The 22,963-nt window shown below is 34.8% G+C and overlaps 1 protein-coding gene and 1 long non-coding RNA gene across 2 annotated transcripts; one reads left to right on the top strand and one right to left on the bottom strand.

Moving 5' to 3' along the window:
• Positions 1-8,933: 8,933 nt before the first annotated feature.
• Positions 8,934-12,460, top strand: LOC117623439. The gene is made up of 2 exons (XR_004585125.1): positions 8,934-9,315; positions 9,783-12,460. It is a non-coding gene; the product is annotated as an uncharacterized LOC117623439 (long non-coding RNA).
• Positions 12,461-15,323: 2,863 nt separating this feature from the next.
• Positions 15,324-16,922, bottom strand: LOC117622034 (transcription factor MYB8-like). Its single transcript, XM_034352541.1, has 3 exons — positions 16,727-16,922; positions 16,465-16,594; positions 15,324-16,263 (listed from the first exon to the last, which is right to left on the bottom strand). The coding sequence occupies exons 1-3, from the start codon at positions 16,854-16,856 to the stop codon at positions 15,807-15,809; spliced, it is 717 nt and encodes a 238-aa protein (XP_034208432.1). The 5' UTR covers positions 16,857-16,922; the 3' UTR covers positions 15,324-15,806.
• Between the last annotated feature and the right edge of the window lie 6,041 nt (positions 16,923-22,963).

Below are 22,963 nucleotides of genomic sequence, written 5' to 3'. Positions count from 1 at the left end.
AAAAATTTGAAATTGCTTCCCCACGAAATTTGGTTACGAAGCATCCTGTGCATAACCGGATAAAATTCATCTCTAGGAAGACACTGCTTATCTCCATCAATCTCATTGTTTACTTTCATCAAAGAGTGGGCAAGAAAACATGGGCCCTTGGCTTGAGAAATTTGAACAACTCGGTCTTCTTCATGGGGGTTGAATTTGAGATGTCCACTACTCACGTGATCTGTGGTGAACCATGTTGTCCGACTCTCAGGAGGTACCATAAGCCTGATCGAATTCAGAGGACAAGATCTCATGTACTGGGGGCCAAAGGCCATGGCCCTACCATATTCATCGGAAGCATGTTCCTTGTGAAGATTTCCATAAGCATCCATCACCTGAAATCAAAGGTAAAAAAAAAAAAAACATATACATATGTTAGCTTATAATGCTAGTTAAAGGCATCTCAAGCTTTGCACGCGTAAAAAAAAAAAAAATGCCACACGCACAAAGCTTGAGGGGGCATCTGTTGGAATAAAAAAAATCACATTGGAACGTGGGATTTGGAAAAAGGGTGGGGGGAAGTTTGGAAAAAGGTGGGGGTCTCCAACCAATGAAAATGTTTAAGTGGGTTGAGTGGCTCCTATTTTTGGGGGAGTTGGTTATTCAATTTTTAATATAAATATTCTGCATTAAAGAGAAATAAAAAAAAAAGAAGAGAAAGAGGACAGAAAAGAAGGAGAAGACGACAGAAGAAGAAAATTGTTGCAGAAGGAAAATTGCAGGAGCACAAATACAAGAGGAGACATTTTCACAGGTAGATGGATCCTGTCAATTAATTCTTGTTGGGTGGCAACCCTAAAATCATTCTCTTGGATGATGAATCCATATTGGGTGGCAACCCTCAAATAAAACTCTTGGATGATAAATCCATAATGGGTGGCAACCCTTAAATCATGAACAACAAATCCATGAGAGGATTTCTGTTTAACAAAGCTCTGCCGAGCAAAAGAAAATCCTTTGAAATGGATACAAAATATTGGATACAAAATCCATCATAGGTGTGTAACCCTCAATCAAATACCCTAAATGGTATATCCATTTTTGGGCATAAAACTCATTCAGTGGGTTCTCAAGAGCACAAATCCAATTTGGGTACAAAACCCACAAACAAAATCACCGAGGGTTTAATCTCACAGCAAAACAAAAATAAACTGTGCTTGAAAAGGAAGACAACCATGTTGGCTGTGGCTCGGCCTGATGCTGCAGATAGCAGCAGCAAATAAAAAAGAAGAAGGAAGACTCCTGTCAAAAGAGAAAAGGGGAAAAAGCTTCAGGGGTACTGTTGGCCACAACAAACAAAACTTAAAACTAGTTGGGCTTGTGAAGGAAATTTAAAAAAAAAAAAGGGAGTGGCCACGTTTTTGTTGGCAGTTCCATATGGCAGCCTTTAAAAAAAAAAAAAAAGGAAGGAAGGTGGCTGTACGCCACTTCGCTGGGTTAAAAGGAGCAGAGCTTGGGAAGGGCCATTGGGGCAGCCCATGCATGGAATGCCCATCAAACAATCAAAATACAGATCATGATGGATGATAATAAAAAAAAAGAGGTTTGCTATAGTCATAAAAAAGGGGAGAAAAGTCAAAGCAGAAAAAAAGAAGAAGGTGGCGTCAGCCACCTTGTTGGAGTGGGAAGGAAAGAAAAACAAAGAAAAAAAGACTTGGTGTTGCAGAGAAAGAGAAGAAGAAAAGTCAACAAGTAAAAAAGAAAGGAAAAGGGAGGCGTACCTTGTGGAGGTTTCCTTGTGAAAAAGTCTGACAGTGAGGCAGTAAATGGTTAATGGCTTCTGAGTTTGAGCCAGAGTCAGTCTGGCACTCTAAATAGAGCAGAAGTGTCTTGGCAGTAGCGTAACTCTCCTCCAAGTCAAAAATCAGAAGTCCTTTACAGTCTCTATCTCTGAAGTCCTAGTTCAATTGTGATTGGTTTTTTGATAAACCAAATGAGCACAAACCAACAGATAAAAAAATATATATGTGCTAAAGGGCTCATAGTCAAATTACTAGGTTATATACCCTTTAATTCTTAAAGGCCCAATATATTTAGTGGGTGGCCAAATAATTACCCATTAAATTTATAGAGGCCTAGATTTCTGATTTCCTATCATATGGTTAATGGATTAATTCAACAATCCTCATAGCCATATTTGGGTCCAATTGCAAATCTTGTCAATTTTAGAAAAATAGTGGGTGAATCAAAATTGCTTATTGTTTTTCTTGGACATTGACAAAAAAATAAAAATGGTACAAAACCATCCAAATTTTTCACATGGGTCATCTACCCATGAAAATTCCAATGAGATTAAATTCAAATATCTCAAACACAAATTCTCAATTAATGGGCCACACTTACCCATTAATTTCAAAATTTCCCCATAGGTCATATACCTATGAAAATCCCCAAATTATCTCAAAGATACAAATTCTAAATTATTGGGTCACACTTACCCATTAATTTCTGAACTTTGGAACTACGTCGGTTTGATCCCGTCAAGGGTACGTAGGCAGTCTAACATCCCAATAGACGCAACCGCAATCAAATTTAAATATCTGGTTTATTTTAACCAAATTTTGCCAAAAAAAAAACTTTCCCAAACGCAATTGTCAATGTTTAGGAAAAATTAATGGCATAATTAAAATTACTCATTATTTTATTTTTTGGACATTGACAACAACGAAAGTGGTACAAAACCATCCAATTTTCCATGGGTCATCTACCCATGAAAACTCTAATGAGATTAAGTCCAAGTCTCTCAAACAGAAATTCTCAATTAGTGGGCCACACTTACCCGTTGATTTCCAAATTTCGAACTACGTTGGTTTGATCCCTTTAAAAGGGTACGTAGGCAATCTAGAGATTCAATCTAGATGCAACCATCCCAAACATATTTCCATATCGAATCCCTGGTTTATTCAGCTAAATTCACTCAAACTCCTCAATCAAACCCATTCAAATTCTTCGTTTTGTGATGAGTCATTTATTCATCATGAATCTTTGAACTACGAGTGGCTTGATTCCCGCAAAGGATACGTAGGCATCCTGAGGTTGGACTTGGGAGCAGCTGCAAAATCAAACACACACGTTCTGTTTCTTTATGATGGAATCAAAGGGTTTTTCCTTGAAGCAAGGGATTGTAATTAAGAGACTTGCGTCTCGAATGGGTCGAACCTAAAATAATAAAACCCCATTATTTAATTAGTGGTGGTGAAATTATATTAGGGAGATCACCATTTTCCTTCAACAATATGTGTGTGTTATAATTAATTATGGTGTGAAAATGGGGAAATTAAATGAGATTCCTCTATTGGGTTTGTGTGTGAAACTGGAATATTATAAGTCCATAACGACAAAACTTTGCTTGCTAATGGAAAGTCATCATGGTATATGACTACTAGGCCAACCATGTTTTCTGCTTTTGGAGATGCCCATTGAGAAAAGTGGTGGCTATCTTTTCATCTTTTATATTAATATATGTTCATATTTCATGTCTTTCTTTTCGAGATGAAGTTTGGGCTTTCCTATTTTTTCAGGACAACGTTTTTCACTGGGGAACATTTGAAACGGATAAGATATGTTGAATGGGAGCCGACTCCATCGATCCGCTTGCATCAGGTGCCTCTGTTCATATTTGACTTCGCTACAGTTTGACCAAGTTTGTAAAATTGTAATCAAAGGAAGAATATTTGATTACTGGATGATTTTCTCTTCACAATGTCAGGGTATTTATACACAGGTTTCTCTACAATTAAGAGACTAATAAGGCCTTATTTGGTGGACTGGACTAGATTGGATATTCTCAATTAAAATGGACATGGGTCCTAGCCATTGTTTGGTGAGTTTAAGTGTCTTGGACTGGACAATATTGCACACGATCAGTAAATACGACACGAATTCGCACGAAATTATCAGTATATTTGGGTTGAGCTTAATGGGTCGGGTTGAAAACGGGTGAACCCGTTAAGCTAACGAGTTGAGTCGGGTCAATTCGCGAATATTCACATCCACCCGTTAAGGAGAGTAATTTGGTAATTTTGCTAAATGTATTTTTTAAAAATATCCCAAGTCTCCTCCAACAGCATTCCACTTTTTTTTTTTTTTCTTTTTTTTTCTTATCCTTCTCTCTCCATCTCTCCCTCTCTTTTTTGTTTTCTGTTTTTTTTATATTCCTTTTCCATCTTTCCCATTCCTCTCTCCGTTTACTGTCTCTCACCTCCCACTCTCTCTTTTCTTCATCTTTTTCTCTCCGTCTCTTTTTTATTTTTCCTTTTCTTCTTCTTTCTATCATTCTCCGTCTCTCCTTTGTTTTCTTCTCTTCTTATTTATCTCTTCCTCTCTATCTTTTTTGTATAATAAATAATCTAATATAATCTAATCAACCATTTTTTTCTCTTCTTGTGACCCCCCACTCTCTCTTCTTCTTCTCTCCACCTTTTTTTTTTTCCTTTTTTTTCTTCCTCTTTCTGTCATTCTCCATCTCTCCTTTTTTTCTTTTCTTCTCTTTTTATCTGCATCTCTTGTCTCTTCCTCTCTGTCCTTTTTTTTTTTATATAAATAATCTAATCTAATCAACCCTTTTTTCTCGTCTTGTTTTTCTTTATGTAAGTTTTCTGGATGTTGTTTATGAGATGGAAATTGAGGGAAAAAGGATAGAGACTGGTTGTTGGCTGTGTTTTTTTTTTTTCCTTTTTTTTTTTTTTTTAATTTTATTCTTAACGGGTCGTGTCGGATCATTTGCGAATTGTAATAAGTCATATTTGGGTATGGTATTTTTCACCCAATAAATTAACGGGTCATGTCGTGTCAAACGGGTTGACACAAACATGACCCAAAACCCGTTTGCCAGGTCTAGGATCTATGTCCCAAATAACTAGGGCTCTAGAACCCAAGCCCATATATGGGTTTAGAATCCGAAGCTTTTCCAGGCAAGCATCTTCTCTCTTCTCTTGGCGAGACCGAGCATGCATCTTCTCTCAGCGAGACCAAACAAGCCTCTTCTAAAGTTCTTCTCCTCTCTCTTCCCTTCTCTCCTTGCTCTTCTCCTTTCTCTTCCCCTCTGCCCTCTCTATTCTCCTTTCTCTTCCCCTCTCCCCTCTCCCCTCTCCATTCTCCTCTTCTCTGATAATTTGAAAGAACTCCTTTTTCGATTTTGTTGTTAGATATTGAGATGTGTTGATGATGTTGAGTGCTTTGTTTTTTTTTCTTTTTGCATTTAATTTCTTTTTATTGAAGATCTTTTCGAGTTTTTTTTTTCCCTTTTTATTGAAGATTTTTTTCAGATCTGGTATTGGGGTTCCATAATTTGCATAATTCCTTCTTCTTTTTTTCTTCTAAGTGTTGTTCTTTAGTTTGTGTTTAATTGAATTTGAAAGTTATTCCATCAATTTTTTTTTCTTTTGTTCCAAATTACAATTTGTTTTTGGCTAACTACAATTTATTTCTCTCTTGTAATTATCTTCTTGTAAAATTTAAATAATAGAAAAAGGGTTTTGATTTTTAAAAAGAAAAAGAAAAAAAAGAGATGATTTTATTTGATAAAGAGATGATTTTGAGCTGATAAAGAAAGATACTGGAAAAGAGTTGGAATATTGTTAATAAAAAAATTAAAATAAAATTTTGATTTATTAAAAAAGATAAAGTTAATTTCTGTCTGTTGTGTGCAAGAATGAGTAGGACATGACTCAAAACTTAGCCAGTCTAAGCCAGCCCAGTCTAATGCTTCAAGGCCTATTCTAACCAGTCCAAGCTAGCCTACCAAACGGGGCCTAAAGGAAAGCAAATCATGTACAATCAATTACATATAATTTGGTTAATCATTCAATCCCTAATGTATTGGGATTTAATTGACTTCTCAACACACCCCCTCAAGTGGGAGAGTGAATATTGTCCCAACTCGCACACCATAGTCGAAAAATCTTCTTTTCCCAAGGCCTTTGTAAACACGTATGCTACTTGCTATTGAGATGAAATATATCTTGCAATTACTGTTTGATAAGTGTATTATTTCCTATATTTTTATACCTCTTATATTTGGTTTTTGTAGAAGAAGTTAATTAAAAAGAGCATTATTACCTCACTTTTCTTATTTTCAGCTATTCTACGCTCTTGAAAGGATTTCGACTAAAAATCGACTTTTAGACTGAATTTTAGCGCAAGGCCAATTAGAGAAGAAACTAAGACATTGAAGATCATTGTATCAAAGTTTCATAATTTTCTACCAAGCCAAATGCTCTAGACTTGCAAGTCAAGACAGTCTAAGTTGAAATCCCATCAGAACTGCACTGCTCTGGAAGATTGAAGATTTGAAGACCTTTCCGATTTTTCCTAGAGGTGTGTGATTTATGCTTGGAAAGCTTAGAGATCAAGCTACATCTCTCATATTTTCCCAGAATTTTCTAGGAAGTGGAACGACCCCAAAAAAGTGTGTGCAAGTTGGCTGACGTGCTTTCAAGTCAAAGAATGATTCTTTCCTAGTTTGTTTCCTTAATTGTTTGGGATTTTGTTTTGGTTTAGGAGAGTTTTTCTAGCCCTTATTGGAGTAGGGTTTAGTTGTTTTAAACTATATGAGGTCACCCTAAGCTCTCTCTATGGACCATCTTGATACCATATACTTTTTCACCATATTTCAATACACCCACAAATATATTAGAAAGAGAGCCAAGAGTTGCTACTGTGGTGCTTTTTGGAGCTTACGAAGGTGTTGCTGTGGAGAATCGAAAGATCAAATTCATTTGCAAAATCGGTTTTATGACAAGAATTCTTTTGTTTTTCTTTTCTTTTGTCATGGACTAATTTTCCTTACTAGGGCTACGATGTAGCCTAACCATGAATACTTAATTTTTTAGAAAAATTAGGTTTTAGACATAATTAACTTTATTAATTAGTTTGTAAGATATTGGATATTTTGGTTTTAGTTTTAATACATAGGAAAAAACTACTATTTTGGATTAGCCCAAAGAGAGGCCCAGATTTGTTGAGCCAGGTAAAAAATAACAACTGATAAGACAATTCTACCCTTCTGATAAGACAATTCTATCCTTCTGGTACAATTCTACAATGGCACATGTAGTAATTTTAGGGTTGTTGGATGTCCTTTTGGTAAAATTAGGTGGCTTTGGTTTTATATTAATTAAGCAAAATTAATTATATTTCTTCCAAATTAGTTAAGTTTTTTATGGGTTAAAACTAAAGAGCCCTAATTTTTATAGTTATATTAATTTCTTATTACTATTCCATGTTGAGTATTTGTTACTGTTCTTAACGCTTTTAATATCTGGTCAATATTTAATTGTTTTGATGATCCAAGCGGAGACTGAGAGGAGATGTTTGGTGTTTGCTTCTCGTAACAAATACAATGTCGTCAATGAGTGCCCTAGAGGGACTAACATGACTCATGCAGTTTTTTTGCATGTTCTCATAGAATTTAATGGGTTCTTGATTTTATAAATCCATTGCTCGAGAGAAAGAATGGGTTTTCATTAAGAATACTTATGGTTGAGCTAGAGAGGGGATATTGAATGAATTATGAGAAACCAACTGTCAACATGGGTAGTAATTATGGTTATTTGGCTATAAGAATTAAGTGGAATTGGTTATGGTGAAATCGGATGCTCTAGTGTCTCATCAAATTTTCCACCGTTAATTAAATTGCTATTTTTCATATTTGTTTTTAACTTAGTTTAATAAATCAATCACTCTCATTAATCAATTGTTCAAATAAACTTATGAATTAATCCTAATTGGTACTAAAAGGAAATTACAGGCTTCATGGGGACGACACTTCACTTATTTCTATATTACTTGTGCGGATTATGAGCTTGCAATAATTTCACAATACTGTTCCATCCAAAATTTGATCCCTAATAAAATGACAATCTATTTCAATGTGTCTAGTTCTGTCATGGAACACTGGATTGGCGGATATGTGCAGCGCAACTTGGTTGTCACAGTGTAAAGTAGCTAGTCTTGGGTCTAGGAGTTGCAAGTCTTGCAATATATAACACAACCAAGTAATTTCACAGCAAGCACCTATCATTGCTTGATATTCAGCCTCTGCTGAAGAAAGAGATACTGTTTTTTTGTCTTTTTGTTCTCCGTGAGATCAAAGAATTGCCAAGGAACACACAAAAGCCACTTGTTGACCTCTGTGTTGTTGGACATCCCACCCAATTTGAATCACAGTATGCCGTCAACTTCATCTCATTTCCAGTAGGAAAAAAATATCCTTGTCCTGGGGTACTTTACAGATACCTTAAAAACTCTCATGATGACATCTAAGTGTGGCTTGCGAGGCTCATGCATAAATCTATTGAGTATATGTACTGAATACATAATATCAGGTTTTGTTATGGTGAGATAAACTAGGCGTCCCACCAACTTTCTATACTTTGTTGGATCATGAAGTATCTCTCTTGTATCAAAAGGAATTTTGGAATGTCCAATGCATATTTCCTTTGACAAATAGAAATACCTTTCCTCCAACGTGAGACCTCAATGCCCAAAATAGATTTAAGATCATCAAGGTCTTTGATCTTAAAACAAGTATTAAGTAATCGCTTGAGAGCATTAATGGTAGACAAATTATTTAATGTAATCATGATGTCATCGACGTAGATCAAAAGGGTGGTGAATGACTTGCCATTTTTGCAAGTAAAAAGCGAATAATCAGCTTTGGACTAAGTAAAACCAGCAACTTGTATGGCTTCAGTGAACACACTATGCCAAATTTCACTTTCAGCAACACTACATAGGCATCGGAAAAACGGAAAATTGATGCTATTAGCACATTAGGCATTGATTTTATAAATAATGATACTATACAAGTACAGAGGCATCAATACGAATTTTGGTTTTTTATGACGATGCCTTTGATTCCCCTTTAGCATAATATCTCATAATCACAAATGCCTAAAAGGTAGTCAACGCCAGTCCAAAAAATTTCACGCTCTCTCTCTCTCTCAAACTCTCGCACTGGATTCCATCTCCCTCTCAATTTTTTCAATCCCTCTCAAACTCTCGCCCTAACTTCCGTATCCGTCTCACTTTTTTCAGTCCCCTCTCCCTCTCATTTTTTTTTCCAGTCCCTCTCAAACTCTCTCTTTCTTCTCTCTCCTCCATCATTGCCTCTTTCTCTCTCAGACTCTCCGACCAAGGTCGGCTATTCCGCCAGGGCTAAAGCCCAGCCATCCCTGCCCTCCCTGAGTTGCGGCGAGCTTCGAAAGGTTCAAGAGGTTTTTGACTTTCAGTCGCTATTTCCGGCGACTCCGGCCACTGTTTTCGTCGAGTGAGGTATGGATATCCATCTCCTCATCATTCTCTAGCTGTTAGTGTAATTAGTTTGGGTTAATTTCTAAGTTTTCAAGTTTGATTTTATACACCTATGCATGCTCAGACGATTCTTAAGTCGACGATTGTGAGTGATTTCATCTATCAGTGAAGCATTTCCCTTTGCCCCAAAATTTAGGTTTTTCATCACACTCTACACCTCCTATAAAAGAGGCTACTTTGTAAGCTTTTAAAACCAGAGTTAGCGAAAGAAAAAAAGGTATTGTGAATTCCTGTTCGTATTGTCTGTATATTCTTATTATAGTTTTTCATGATGATGCATGAGAAACCTTCAAATTTTAGTAGAGTGTTTCTAGTTTCTCTACTGGACACCTTTGGTGCAATACCAAAAGCCAATCTGAGTCCGAATCTCGTTTTTCTTCCTATATGTTCTTGTTGTTCTGCATCATATTAACATTTATCTTTGGCAGTATGAAGAACATGGGGAAAAGTTTGTGGACATGTTGGATGGTATGTTATCCTTTGTCCTCCTTGACATGAGAGACAACAGTTATATTGCTGCTTGAGATGCAATTGGTATCACCCCACTTTACATGGACTGGGTGTCACGCCCCAGACCCGGGGATCGGTGGAAACCCCACGCCCGGTGCGTAAGAAAAAAAAAAGTAAAATAAAAAATAAAAAGAAGCCGAAATATGGGTTTAAAATAAACTTCTCTTATAAAAATAGATCCAAAATCTTACAACTTTACAAGAAATAAATAAAGCTTTATCACTCTCATCTAATTCAGCCTCAACCGGTTTAGTCCTTGTCTTACCCACTAATTCATCTGAAAAATTAAACAGGTTGATGGATGTAACCAACCACGTGACCCCTAGTTTCAAAATATGAGAAACTCTTGGAGCTTGGTTTGAGTGATAGTATATGAAGATAGGTAGATGGGTTGTCTTGCCAATTTATTTTAAGGGCTCTCATTATCGAGGTGAGTGGTTTATGTAATGTGTTCGAAAAGTTCTTATTTTGTGATAAAATACCATGAATTATCGTAGATTTGTTCTATTTACGAATATCTCTTTATTTCAAGTCAAGCATGTCTAATTTGTGCAATCTTTCACACTATATATATTGATTGGAATATTTATGAAGTATGTATTATTCATGGAACATGAGAACTTCAATGTTGGAGTATCCGAGGGATAGATGTACCACACAGGGACATAGGGTAGTGAGGCCAATAGGGGTCACGTGGTTGTTTACATGTTATGAAGGATAATCGAGATATGAAGGGATGATGTGATATGATATGGATTGGTGTATCTTTTCATGATATTTTCTAGAGTGTGTAAACCGATTGAGGCTAGTTATGCTCCTATTTATAGTGGTTATAGGGATAGGATAAACTTCAATATTAAAAGGATAAGAACATCCAAATTTATCCAAAAGATAAATATCTTAAAAAGATAATATCGTCCAAATTTATCTAAAAGATAAATATCTTCTTTTATCCGTTTAAAATATGAGTCTTCACTGGGGTCTTGATGGTATGGACTATGTCAGTTTCAAAAAGAAAAGAAAAATTAACTTTAATGTTTAGTCTACCCAAATTTGCTTTGACTATTACTTTGATTTTTCATTCCTCTTGTTGAAAATAAAAAAGCTTTGATTCTCAAAGCAAACACAAATAAGCTTTGATTTACCAAAATTGACTGTACGCGACCAAAAAACTGTTATTTGCTTGACTGTTGCTTTATATTTCTCTTTGCACTAGTAAAAGACTTTCTGTTTTTAATGTTATATTGTGTTTTCAGTAACAGTCCACATTTAAGCCTTCATCATATAATGAGTACTCTACAGACAGACATATAATGAGTACTGATTTCTTTACATGATGAATCTTTAACTGATGATTGTGAAAGATTCATATCTTTTCCTCCTGGGCATATCTACTCTAGCAAGCAAGGTATGAATATGCTGACCTCTTGTTAGCATTAAGGATTTCTATTTATGAAATTAAGAAAGTAATGGCTTTGTTAGTCATCAACGTTTTGATAAAAATCAAGTGAAATTTGAATACAGCTTCCTCTTGTAATGTATTTTTTTCCATTTAAAAAAGAAAAAAAAAAGAGAGGAGAAGAAATGATTCTATTATACTTCAGCAACTGAAGGTATTTTGAAAAATAACCAAAGATTTTGACATATCTTTATCTTTATTGTTTCTTTTTGTATATTCATTTTGGATAAGTAATTACCTTCAAAAGGTTAAGAACTTGTAAACTTTTGGGTAAGTAATTATCTTCAAAATTTGAGAACTTATAAACTAAGTGTTGTCTTTTTATATTCATGTAACTAGAATTTAAAAATCATCACGATGTTGTATCCACTGTAATTTTATTTATCCACAAACTTATGTCTTCAGGAGGGCTTAGAAGGTGGTACAACCCGCCGTGGTTTTCATAATGGAATCTTTGAACTTATTGCTCTTTATGCATTTTTAGGGCATGCTTGGTCTATAAATTGTTTCGGGAGCCATGAATGTGAATTTTTAAGAGGACTTTCTTGAATGGAAAAAGGGTTGAAAAAAATAAAATTTGCATCTGCTATGTCTCTTTATATCTAAATGCAGACTGTAATTCTTCTTATTATGTTTTTCTTCATTTTGTTCTCACTTGATATGCTGAGGTCTGGTTGCATATGGTTCACCATTGACTCTTATCTTACTCTTAACAAAAAAATTGATTCTTGCTTATGAATTCTGTTTTTGCAAATTTTCAATCTCTGTATCATAAGACAATAATATATATATGGTACATGGCTTATTTCTTTAAGAGTTTAATTTCATCTATAAGAAAATAATATACTTGAAATATTTTATTTATCTGAACGTCAATTCAATTTACAGGAAATTCAAAATAGGATATGTAAATTTAGTACCTTGCACTTTTTAAGCTTATGTTCATATAGAGCTAGACGGAAGGACACGTATACCCAAATGGAATTGGATGAGGTGCGAGAAGGTACCCATTTTTTTATTTTTTCTTTCTCTTCAATTCCTGGTTGTTTGTACTTTCTGAGAAGGTATCCAAACAAAATGAATGTATGAAATGATCTCATATGAAACAAAGAGAACTCCATTAATTTGAATTTGAAACTCATAGTCTCAAACTCAATTTCATTTTCCGAAATTCTGAGAACTCAATTCATGTCCACAATTTCATCAATTTCATTCAATATTTGTTTTTCGAAAGGTTATGACTGAGAAGAACATGGAAAAAGAAAATGTAAAAATTTATTGTTAGATGCATTTCTGTTTGGCCATACTTTACCAAAAAAAAAAAAAAAAAAAAAAAAAAAAAAAAAAAAAAACGAAAAGGAAAAACTGTGGATGCGAGGTTTATTTGTGGGGCATGAGTTTTTGCAGGTGGGCCATGTAATTTTGCCTAGAAAAATATAAGTGTTAATTATTTCTTACTCAATTAAAAGAAAAAAAAAATAAAAATAGTGTAAGTTAGAAAATTAAATATAAAGAAAAAGAAATAATATAAAAGTGAAATAAAGAGAAATTTATGTAGATTAAAAATAGAATAAGAAAAAAAAAAACAAAATAAATTAAAAAATATTTATTTAAAAAAAATATATACGTAAAGAAATAAGAAGTGGGAAAATTAACTCCCTATAAAAAAAACACCCAAAACTTTCTCCTATTCTAAATCAGCCATGCAGTGCTCTGGCTTAGCGTCAAAGCCCTCTTACAGCATAGTGACATTGATGTGGCAAAAGTACCCTTGGTGGGCCGAAAGGGTGGCTACACATGTAAATTCGACTTTTATGTGAGCTGAGAGTCAACGTGTGGACCTTTGAGTTTATGGATTATTTATGAACCATTTTAATTAGATTATGTGGGAATTAATTGTGTCCTTGAGGCTTGACGAGCTGTTGAGAACTTTAGGCAGCGATATTTGTGCTTACAGATCGATCTAACTCTCCTTTGCCCATAAAACTTGTCCATGCAGTTTGCTACATTTAAACGAATCCTTACCAGCTAACCAACCTAACGGCCTCACCTATCACATTACCACAAGATTTTAACCCCCCAACCCCCTCCTCTTATTGCTATCATCCACATCTGCAATTTTCATATTGGTTTTTTCCGTATTTCATCTTTGTCTTTTTGTTTTGTTTTGTTTTTATTTATTTATAAAAGTGATATTGGGAGATGGGTTTTTTTTACACACACTGTCAAGGTGTCACGGGGTTCGAACCTGATACTATTGGTTTGCGAGTTAAGGCCCTTTTCACTGGGTTAGACACCGTTGGCTCATCCTTTATTTTTTAAGTAAAGGGGAGAAAGCTATTCTTGATCATGAAATACAAAAATAGAATGTGCAATTATACAATTGATATATTATAAAAAATGCGATATGAGCATCTACTTCAAAATTAATTGGCAATATGTGAAGAGGCTCAAGATCTTTTAAACTATTAAGTAAAGTTTACTATCAGGTAAAGCTTTAATTTTCCAATGTATGATTCACAGTCAACAATTAGTGTAGAAACCACAGTTATGTTAAAATGATCAATTTACAATTAACTTTGCAATTTGTCTAGTCTCGTGATGATGCCTGGCTAATTAATAAAAGAATAAGGCCCTCGTTTGTTAAGAAGGACTAAATTGGACTAGACTAGAATAGCAAAATGCCCATATTTGATGTGCAATCAAGACATAATATATATGGATATTGTTGTATAGCTTGGAGGATGAGGGAGGACTATTCATAAGAAGTTGATTACTAGAACTTATCCCTCATAATACCACCAATTTCAAGGGGATTAAGGAAGGGGTAAGTTTTAGTCATCAACCTCTTATGAAGATAGTCTCAATTCTTCCTCCAAGTTAGGCACATGAAATGTAGGCATTTTTTCTAATATAGTCTATTCCTCCCTTCAATGCATGATATAATGCGCCAGAAGCATTAAAGAAAGAAGACGGATGAGTGGTGAAGGAGAAAAAAGAAAGGGATGAGAATGAGTGGGTGAGGGAGAGAGATCTCAATGTGCGATGCATGGGCCGATGAGAATGAGACGGAGAGAAAGTGAGATTGTGGAGTGTGGGTTTCAGCCATTAATAGATTAATTGGATGGTAAGACTTTAGCTTCAAAATGCAGGAAACTGCACATGTTTAAAGGCACTGGAGGATCTAAATCTTGTCTTTGATCATGATGGCCTACTTTCCTTAACATTTAATCACGGCGGATAATTATGACTGTTATGCAATCAGCAATTGTTTAGTTGCCATAGTATGTACTTCTTGGAGTTCATTTCATATGAAAGACTCCTAGGTTTGATGACATCTAGAGGGGACCCCATTAATTAAGCTATAGTTCCTGGACCCTTTAACAACGGATCTCCATCTTTTAAGAGGAGAAAAAAAATTGTATTGAGACCATCTCTCGATGAATCCAATGATCGTAACTGTAAATTAATTATCGAGTCACCAGTTAAGGATTATCCGTTCAAAATATAATCAATCGAATTGGAATCCACTTGATCATTTAACTGTGAAGAAATAAATAGAATAACACAATATACTAATATGAGATTAATGAGATTGCTTTATTCTTCTTTCTCACACACACACTCTAGACCCGTTTACGAGATTCATATAAATACAGTAAAAGAGGGCAAACTATATATAGCTTTGCATGATATACAAATTAAGCATTAATGTAATGTACTACTATACAAAATCAGTATTCTGTGGCTTTATATATATATATGGTTGACAGATTTTTTGTGCTTTATGACTGGAAACCAACAGCACCCTGATTTGGTGTTAAAGATGCTCTTCACCCCAATTCCTGTTTTGGAATTACCAAGTGTTCACATACCTAACTTTCGCATGCTAAGAAATGTCCAAGATTAGTTCATAAATCTATAACTATATCATTAACTAAGGAAACAAATTATCATTTGAGAAAAATAAAAGGAAAAGAAATGCAAATGGAAAGAATAATTAAGCAACAAGAATATGTACGTTCAATTGCCCATCATAGTTTTAAAACTAAAAACTCCTATAAAAATAAGATATGTATATCATATAGCTTATTTGTCATTAATTCAACATCAATTTTCCCCCTGCCTGAACACAAATTACAATCAACACACATTTCCCTTCCCATGCATGTTCATTTCTTGGTGATCAACTGATTTTTGCAGTTCATCTCCAATTTGTATGCTACATCCAAGAATTTATATAGCCTAATGAGATAATCATACAATGGGATCAATATTCTAGCTGCCTTCATGATGAAGTGTTTGGCCCTTCTCTCCATGTTAATGCCTCCATTAGTCACAATTTTGCTAGCTATCTGTCAATACTAGCCAAAGTTCTTGATCAGCCAAACAATAATTCCCTTTTTAATTCCCTCCTTTTCCAATTCCTGGCCAAGATCAGCTAGTTAAGGATCAATTCATCTCCTTCTCCAAATTATATGTATTATCTAAAAAGAGCAAGAGTGGGTGAATTTTGAAGGTTGGTTTCGATTTCTCTTGCCATAGTGAAGGACCCTTTAATATTTTTTTGCATCTCTTTCCCAACTAGTAGTGGAGGATTAGGAAAAGCAATGGTGAGGTCGAGATTCAAGTCACGAGATGATGAACCAGAAGTTTCATCTTCAAGAACACTTGTAGCTTGTGAGGCCCTTTGATCAATTTCACGTGAAGACTTGATTGGTGCTTTAGTACATGCACTAATATTGCTCATTGATCCAGATGATGTTGCAGCAGCAGAAACACAGTCGTTTTGAGGATTCGGACGAGGAATGATCTGGTTTAGCCTATGGTTATTGGGATCAATGCCCATTTTAATTAGCTTCTTCCGGATGTGAGAATTCCAATAGTTCTTCACCTCGTTGTCCGTCCTCCCTGGCAACCTTCCAGCAATAAGCGACCACCTAACAGCCCATGCACGAAACTTTCACCATTAGCTATATAGTTGACCTTTATAATTATGCGCTAACACTTTTAACACATGTGAATATCTACGTCATATATGTAGGAAAATGTTTGCATCTTATCAGACAGTCTGGTCAACATATGTATTTATTAAATATTTGACACGAGAAAGAGAGGAAGGAAAGATTGATGGTACATACCGGTTGCCAAGAAGGGCATGTAGTTTGATGATGAGGTCTTCTTCATCTTGCTCAAAGTTTCCACGTTTGATGTCTGGCCTTAGATAGTTTATCCATCTTAGCCTACAACTTTTGCCACAGCGGTGCAACCCTAATAATACAACATCACACAAATTATAAGTCATCAATAATTTGGAACATAAAAGAACACAAAGTAGACTATTATTTCTATATACAAACATAAAAATGCACACAACTCATGTTGTTCAGACCCAAAACACACCTGCAGCCTTGGGGAGAGATCGCCAACAGCCTTCCCCATGAGCTTTAATGTAATCAATGAGTTTTTGGTCTTCTTGTTTAGACCAAGCTCCTTTGTTTGTGCCTTCTTTTTCACAGCAAGGTTTTCTCATTTTCGCTCAGAGAGAGAGAGAGAGAGAGAGAGAGAGAGAGAGAAAGGCCCATGTAAAGGCAGAAGATGGGCGTAGATATAGTGCTCGAGAGCTGCTTCATGAAGAGAGAAGGGAGGTGAGAAATGAGAACGTTGACTTGGACTGGTGGTTTTGGCTGTTTAGGTGGGTCTCACTCTTACAAAGTCATACGGGCTTGAAGAAGATAAGGTCGTGTGTGTGTGTGTGCGCCTTTTTTGTAGACTTTATAGTCAGTTGTTTACCGTTAAGTATATGTCATTTTCCATTCCACATGTTTTCTGGAATTCTGAATATTATTTCACTAAAACCCTAGTTCTTCATTAATTTGTTTTCATATTGTCATGGAAATTGTATACGTATAAATTATATTCTGTTCTGTTATTCGTCTAGAAGAGCCATAAAGAAGATTCATCTGCAATGATATAGATGCATGATTGAACTTATAATTAAGGATAGCGATGATTATTTTATTTATTAACATTATAAAGGAAAAAAGATACCCAACTTTTTTATTTCATCATTTGATCGGGATAATAATAAAATAGCTAAGAAATTGTTAATTCATTTGACTGATAATTTTTCTTCATCATAATTTTTAGAAGATAATTAAAAAAATAGATGATTTGTATCACGATATCACATTGTCGTGTAAGTCCAAAAACATAACTCGTAATATCCTTATTATATATTAATTCATACATACATATAAAAGACGGATTCAAAAGTGAGAGCGTACGGGTCATAAGATCATCAAAGCATTTCATCAGAATGTTATGATGTCCAAATGAGACTGTAAAGGGCTAGAGCATATCCACCATATTTGTATACAAAGAGCTCAGTGGCTTTTGGTCCTCATCATGATCATCATGATCGTAAAATGTAATATATAGTTCCAAGGCTGCTTTTGGCTTGATGACTCACAAATAGTATCATCACTAGGGTTTCCAACCCAACAACATTTTCTTTGGTGCTGCTTTTTCTGGAATAAAATATATACTTGATGCGCATACAGTTCCTTTCCTCTTATTACTTAGCGTTATCTGGCTGAATATCATCATAGACCTTGGTCTTTCGATCAGTCCATCATCTAAATTGAATATTTATGGATAAGTGATCCTACTCACATTTGACCTAGTGCCCAGGTGGTTTGGCCAATAGTAGATCAAGAAATATTGAATGGTGATGTCGGCAGGGGTTTCCGAGGAATACAAATCACCTCTGGGTTTTGTCAGATTTGGAGAGCATCTAGAATAACTAGTGAATTACAACTCTATTGTACTGCAATCCGTGCATTGGTCTTTGCTGCCTCAATGCCAATTGGTTCCATTATCTATGTATATAAAGCAAAATGCAGAAAATGGTGAAACATTCAAAATACCATAAAATGCCCTTGGTTAATGCAAACATTAAGAATTGAAATTATTAATTAAATGAGGATAGTATAGTAAATTCACACTTTTCATATTTAAAAAAATTAAAAAAAAATAAAATCAAATAATGGATCCAATTTTTATGGAACACAACTACCCATTATTTTTTTAATTCTAAAATAAATTTAAATTTAAAAAAAATAAAAAAAGCCTCTTGCAAGCGCGGAAGTACGTGCGGAGAGGCTAGTGTATAACTAAGGATTAAAAGTAATACATGGAAATGATAAAATTAATATATGAAATGGTGTGTTATCGATAAATATAGTGGAATGGTATGATAATCAAATAACTAAGCAATTTATATTTATAACTGTTATTTTTCAATGCCAATTTTTGAATGAAAACTTAGAAAGAAAACAACTTGAGTCATTGAATTATAATGTAAAATGAGTCTCGCAAATGTGTTCTTCAAATAGTATTATTTGACCAATCTTTCGACTCCTTTTCGAAAAAGAATCCCTTTAACAGAATCCTTTAAAGCAAGAAAAATGCACAACTGTGAACTTTATTTTATTGCTTTCAAGATCTTAGTAGGGATTTTATATGGTTAATGACTCAAGAAGAAGCGAAAGCAAAACCTCAGTTATGAACCCACGAAACCCACAAAACCCTAAACTCGAAAATTAAACCTAAAGTAAAACCCCATAAGCCTTAGATGGTTTTTGTGTAAACAAAAGCCCTAAACCCGATAGTATTCTTGCTATACACTTCCCAAAAAAATTTATCAATTTTTTTTTCCAGCCAATGTTGCATTATCATATTGAGTTCTACAACGTGGTTTACTTTTGTTTTTTTTGGAGAAATTCTTGGATTGCATTCATAATTCAGCCAAAAAATTCACTAGCCATAAAGGGCCATTACAATAACGGAGCAATCTAATATCAAAATTAAGACAATCTGATGTGCCTCCACTAACGATCACACATGATCGAAGAAACTCTAGCATAGACATCCCAACCAGAAACTCACAGTGGAAGTTCTAGAAGAAGAGAGAGTTAGTTGTATTTGACTTGTAGGTTTTGAAGACTTTGTATGTCTTCATCATTTGTAGGCACAAATTCCCTGTTTCTTTTTGAATACGTAGAGTTTGCTATTTCTTTTTTCTTTTTTTAAAATGAATTATGTTATTTCTCACTCCAGGTTTTCTATTATTTGGGTGAACTTAATGATTCAATTTCCTACCTTGGAGCTAGTTCCTTATTCGATGTGTCAGATGATTCTTATTATGCTCATACTTTTCTTGGTAAGAATGTTTTTGTGTAATAAGATTGGAGAACGAAAAGATTTTGGAGGTGGGTGGAGACGCGCAGGGAAGGAAGAAGAAGGAAAAAAAAACTGCTAGAGACGTTAAGTTTAGGCGTTAGTCAAGTTAGGTGTTTGTTTTCATTTTTAATTAGGAATAAATTGGGTTTTTATTTTAAGGATGAAGTATGGGTGGGCATCTCATTCCAATTATCCGTGTATTGACGGTTTGATTTGATTTGGTTAAATAATTATTTTTTTAATTTTAATTATTCCGATCTGACCCGTATGAAAATGTTTGGTTTGGTTAACAGGTAACAATATCCCTAACCAGACGGAAACTCGTACCGATATGATATATACACTTATTTTATTATTTAAATGCAAAACAAGAAACCAAAGGTAAACACAATCAACCTTTTGTATCGCTCCTATATCACCTCTATATCACTATTTTATCACTATTGTATAGCTTTTTTATCACCCGGGTACTGTAGCACTTTTAGGTCATAAAGGAATTTATGAACTTCCTATGTTTTTCAGTTTCGATCTTTGTCCCGTTTTTGACCTGTAACTTTCCAACCGTTAATCCAAATTTTATGTTCTTTATATGGTTGGATTCAACACGAAAAACTAAAGAATCCAATGCCGACCAAATGTCAAAATCAGTTACATATCTGTACAGAATTCAGTAAAAATAACACTCAAAGTTTCAAACAACAAACACAAACAAAAGAGGGGGTTTTGATGATTCAAATGACCTAATTCTAATGTTTAAAATGTAACTAAACTCTAATTTTAGTGGCTCAAGACACATGATCCTATGCATTCATTTGAGTTCCATTTTCTATTTTCATAATTTGTTTAATGGTGTAGGAGTAGATTCCCAAATGAAAGAGCAAGTGGTTCCCAGTACATTTTGAGTACATATTGAATGGTATAGTTGTTAAGTTATTTGATTTCGTATTGGGATGAATTAGACTATTGGATTTTTATATTTTACAAGGATAATTTGGTTTTTTTGTTCAAGAACTTATGTAATGTGAAACAATTATAAATTGTATTTTTATTAATATGTTTTTATTACGGTACTACCGGCATACCGAACCAATCCAAACTAAATGTTAGGTTAACCAATCTGAAGTTTACCGAAGTTCTTAGTTTAGTTAACGGAAAAAAAAAAAGGTCTACCGAAGTCTTTGATTTGATTAACAAAAAAGTCATCTACTATTCCAAATTGATCCGTGCCTAGACCTAAAATGAGGTCTTCAATTTACTTTCTTAAATTAAATTTTAATGGGGTGACATTTTGAAAATTTATAATTCTCGCACCCAATCGATTGAAACCTACCCCTATCCAAATCTCCAAGCTTACCCCTATTGAGACCACCCCCACCCTCCACTGTCGCTAGAATTGCTGTCGGTGCCTGCAACCCTCCATTCCCCCATCTCCCCTTCCCCCATCCCTCTCATCTCCTTTTCCCTTTCGGGGGCCCCAGCGGGCTATTAACTAAGCGAAGAAAATGATGGGAGGGTAAAATCGACACTTTAGGCTGAAAATTAAAGGGTGGTTTCAAAAAATTCGGGGTGGCAATAGAATTTTCCTTAACAATTTTTTTTTTTTTTTGGGATTAGGAGGACTGTTATTAATTCCAGAAAATCAATACAAGATTACAAAGAATAGCCCGAAGTGGACCAGAATTTCCCTTAACATTATTGTCAAGCAAATGTTGCAATGGAAATGTAAATTTGGATCACATCTAAGAAATTTGCCGAATAATATACCGCATATTTTTAAAGAAGTTTGTCGAATAATACACGTACATATTATATTTTATCCTTGTCCCGTCATTTACTAACTATGGTGACTTTGTGCAGAACCTTGTTTGTTTTTTATTGCTAAAAAATAAGAGATGTTTTCAATTTAAACGAGCTTGGACATTAACTTATTGGGTTTAGATTGGGTTATTGAGTGTATAATTTGAGAACACTTTTTCCCATGCTTGTGTGTATAACTTTTTGCATGTGTTTTAGTTGTTCACATAAGAAAAAAGAACAATAGCAAATCGAAGGGGGTTTGTGGGAGGGAGGAATAGGAAAAACAAATGCATTTTGTTATTTCCGGCAAACCCAGAAAAGTGTCCTCTCAACCTAAAAGTTTACTCATAGGCATAATTCCTCATCTGATTCTTACATAATAGGAACATTACACTCATGCATGATGTACCCCTTTTTATGGCACCCTTTTTGACAAGGGATTAATTTAATTCGAATTAAAAGGACCTCCTCACTAAGGTTGACAAAATCCTACTGCAATACAATGTCCCATGATGAATAAAATAATATATTTTATATCAAGAAAGAAATGATAGTTTGTCACTTCGCTTGAGCCCGAAAGGATAAAATGGTCTTTTTAACTCGAAGCCAAGACCATCTCTTCGCCGTACGAAATGGTGCATACGAAAAAGAAAGAACTAAATACTGTGCAGGGTCTTGTAAACCAAAAGGGACCATCTCAATGAGTCTCGTACTTGATCCACGCAGGAGCAACCATCTTTTTCATAATCAATATCCTCTTGTCTCAGCAAAACTTGGGACCTACCATTCTCTCAAGCCACCCCAAATTCCCAATACAATCCAAGCCAAAGGCCTAGCAACATATTCAACTACCATTTCAAATGGCTCATTTTCTTCTATTTTCTATCCTCACCAACACAAATTTTGAAAGCAGAGGCAGTTTTCCCATTAGAAATACAGGTGTGACTTTTACTAGGCATACAAGTTTCTTTCATTGTTTTATAGTAACAGAAAAAGGAAACAACAGTAAACAATATACACAGAAATTTTTAAGATAAGGATTCCTAAGAAACCAGGACCTCGGACTCCCAACACCTGCCAGAGAAAATAAAATAAATTGCATCGCTGCTCCAAGTGAAGCAAGAAGCGTTAAAAGTTAAAAAGACAAGAAGGTAAAAATTCCGAAACACACGTACCAAAAACGAAACATTCAACAGCTTGGCCCATAGTATAAGGTTTCGAAGTCCACTAATAAGGAACTGAATTCACTACGTACAAAATCAAGGCTAAACAACAAACAGAAATCTTAATGTATTGTCCACTTGCACTGAAATTTTAGGTTCTTGCTAACTACAAAAGTGAAATTTTATGAAGCTGTGAGCGGCACAGAGGTGGTGGGGGGCAAGTGGGGAACATATGTAAGATAAGGATGAGCACGAATGGATATCCATCCAGATATATGACAGAAGAAAATTACTTAAAATACATATCAAAATGCAATCTCTCAGCCAGAGAGGTTTTAAGCAGGACCCCTACATTTTTTAGGGCCTTAATCTTTTAGAACTGGATATTGGATATTGGATATTGGGTGTTGAAGTTGCAGATGTAAGACTGGTGGGT

The sequence above is a fragment of the Prunus dulcis genome, chromosome 3 (genome assembly GCF_902201215.1).
Source record: "Prunus dulcis chromosome 3, ALMONDv2, whole genome shotgun sequence".
NCBI classification, from domain to species: Eukaryota; Viridiplantae; Streptophyta; class Magnoliopsida; order Rosales; family Rosaceae; genus Prunus; species Prunus dulcis.
The sequence above is the reverse complement of the archived record's forward strand: the minus strand, read 5'-3'. Positions and strand labels throughout refer to the sequence as shown.

What these genes read in the sequence shown, in the direction of transcription:
- LOC117622034 (XM_034352541.1), bottom strand. Translation starts at nt 16,856, where the DNA reads ATGAGAAAACCTTGCTGTGAAAAAGAAGGCACAAACAAAGGAGCTTGG. An exon ending in ATCTCTCCCCAAGGCTGCAG is followed by an intron (nt 16,595 to 16,726) that starts GTGTGTTTTGGG and finishes TTGTATTATTAG; the next exon opens with GGTTGCACCGCTGTGGCAAA. An exon ending in CATGCCCTTCTTGGCAACCG is followed by an intron (nt 16,264 to 16,464) that starts GTATGTACCATC and finishes ATGGGCTGTTAG; the next exon opens with GTGGTCGCTTATTGCTGGAA.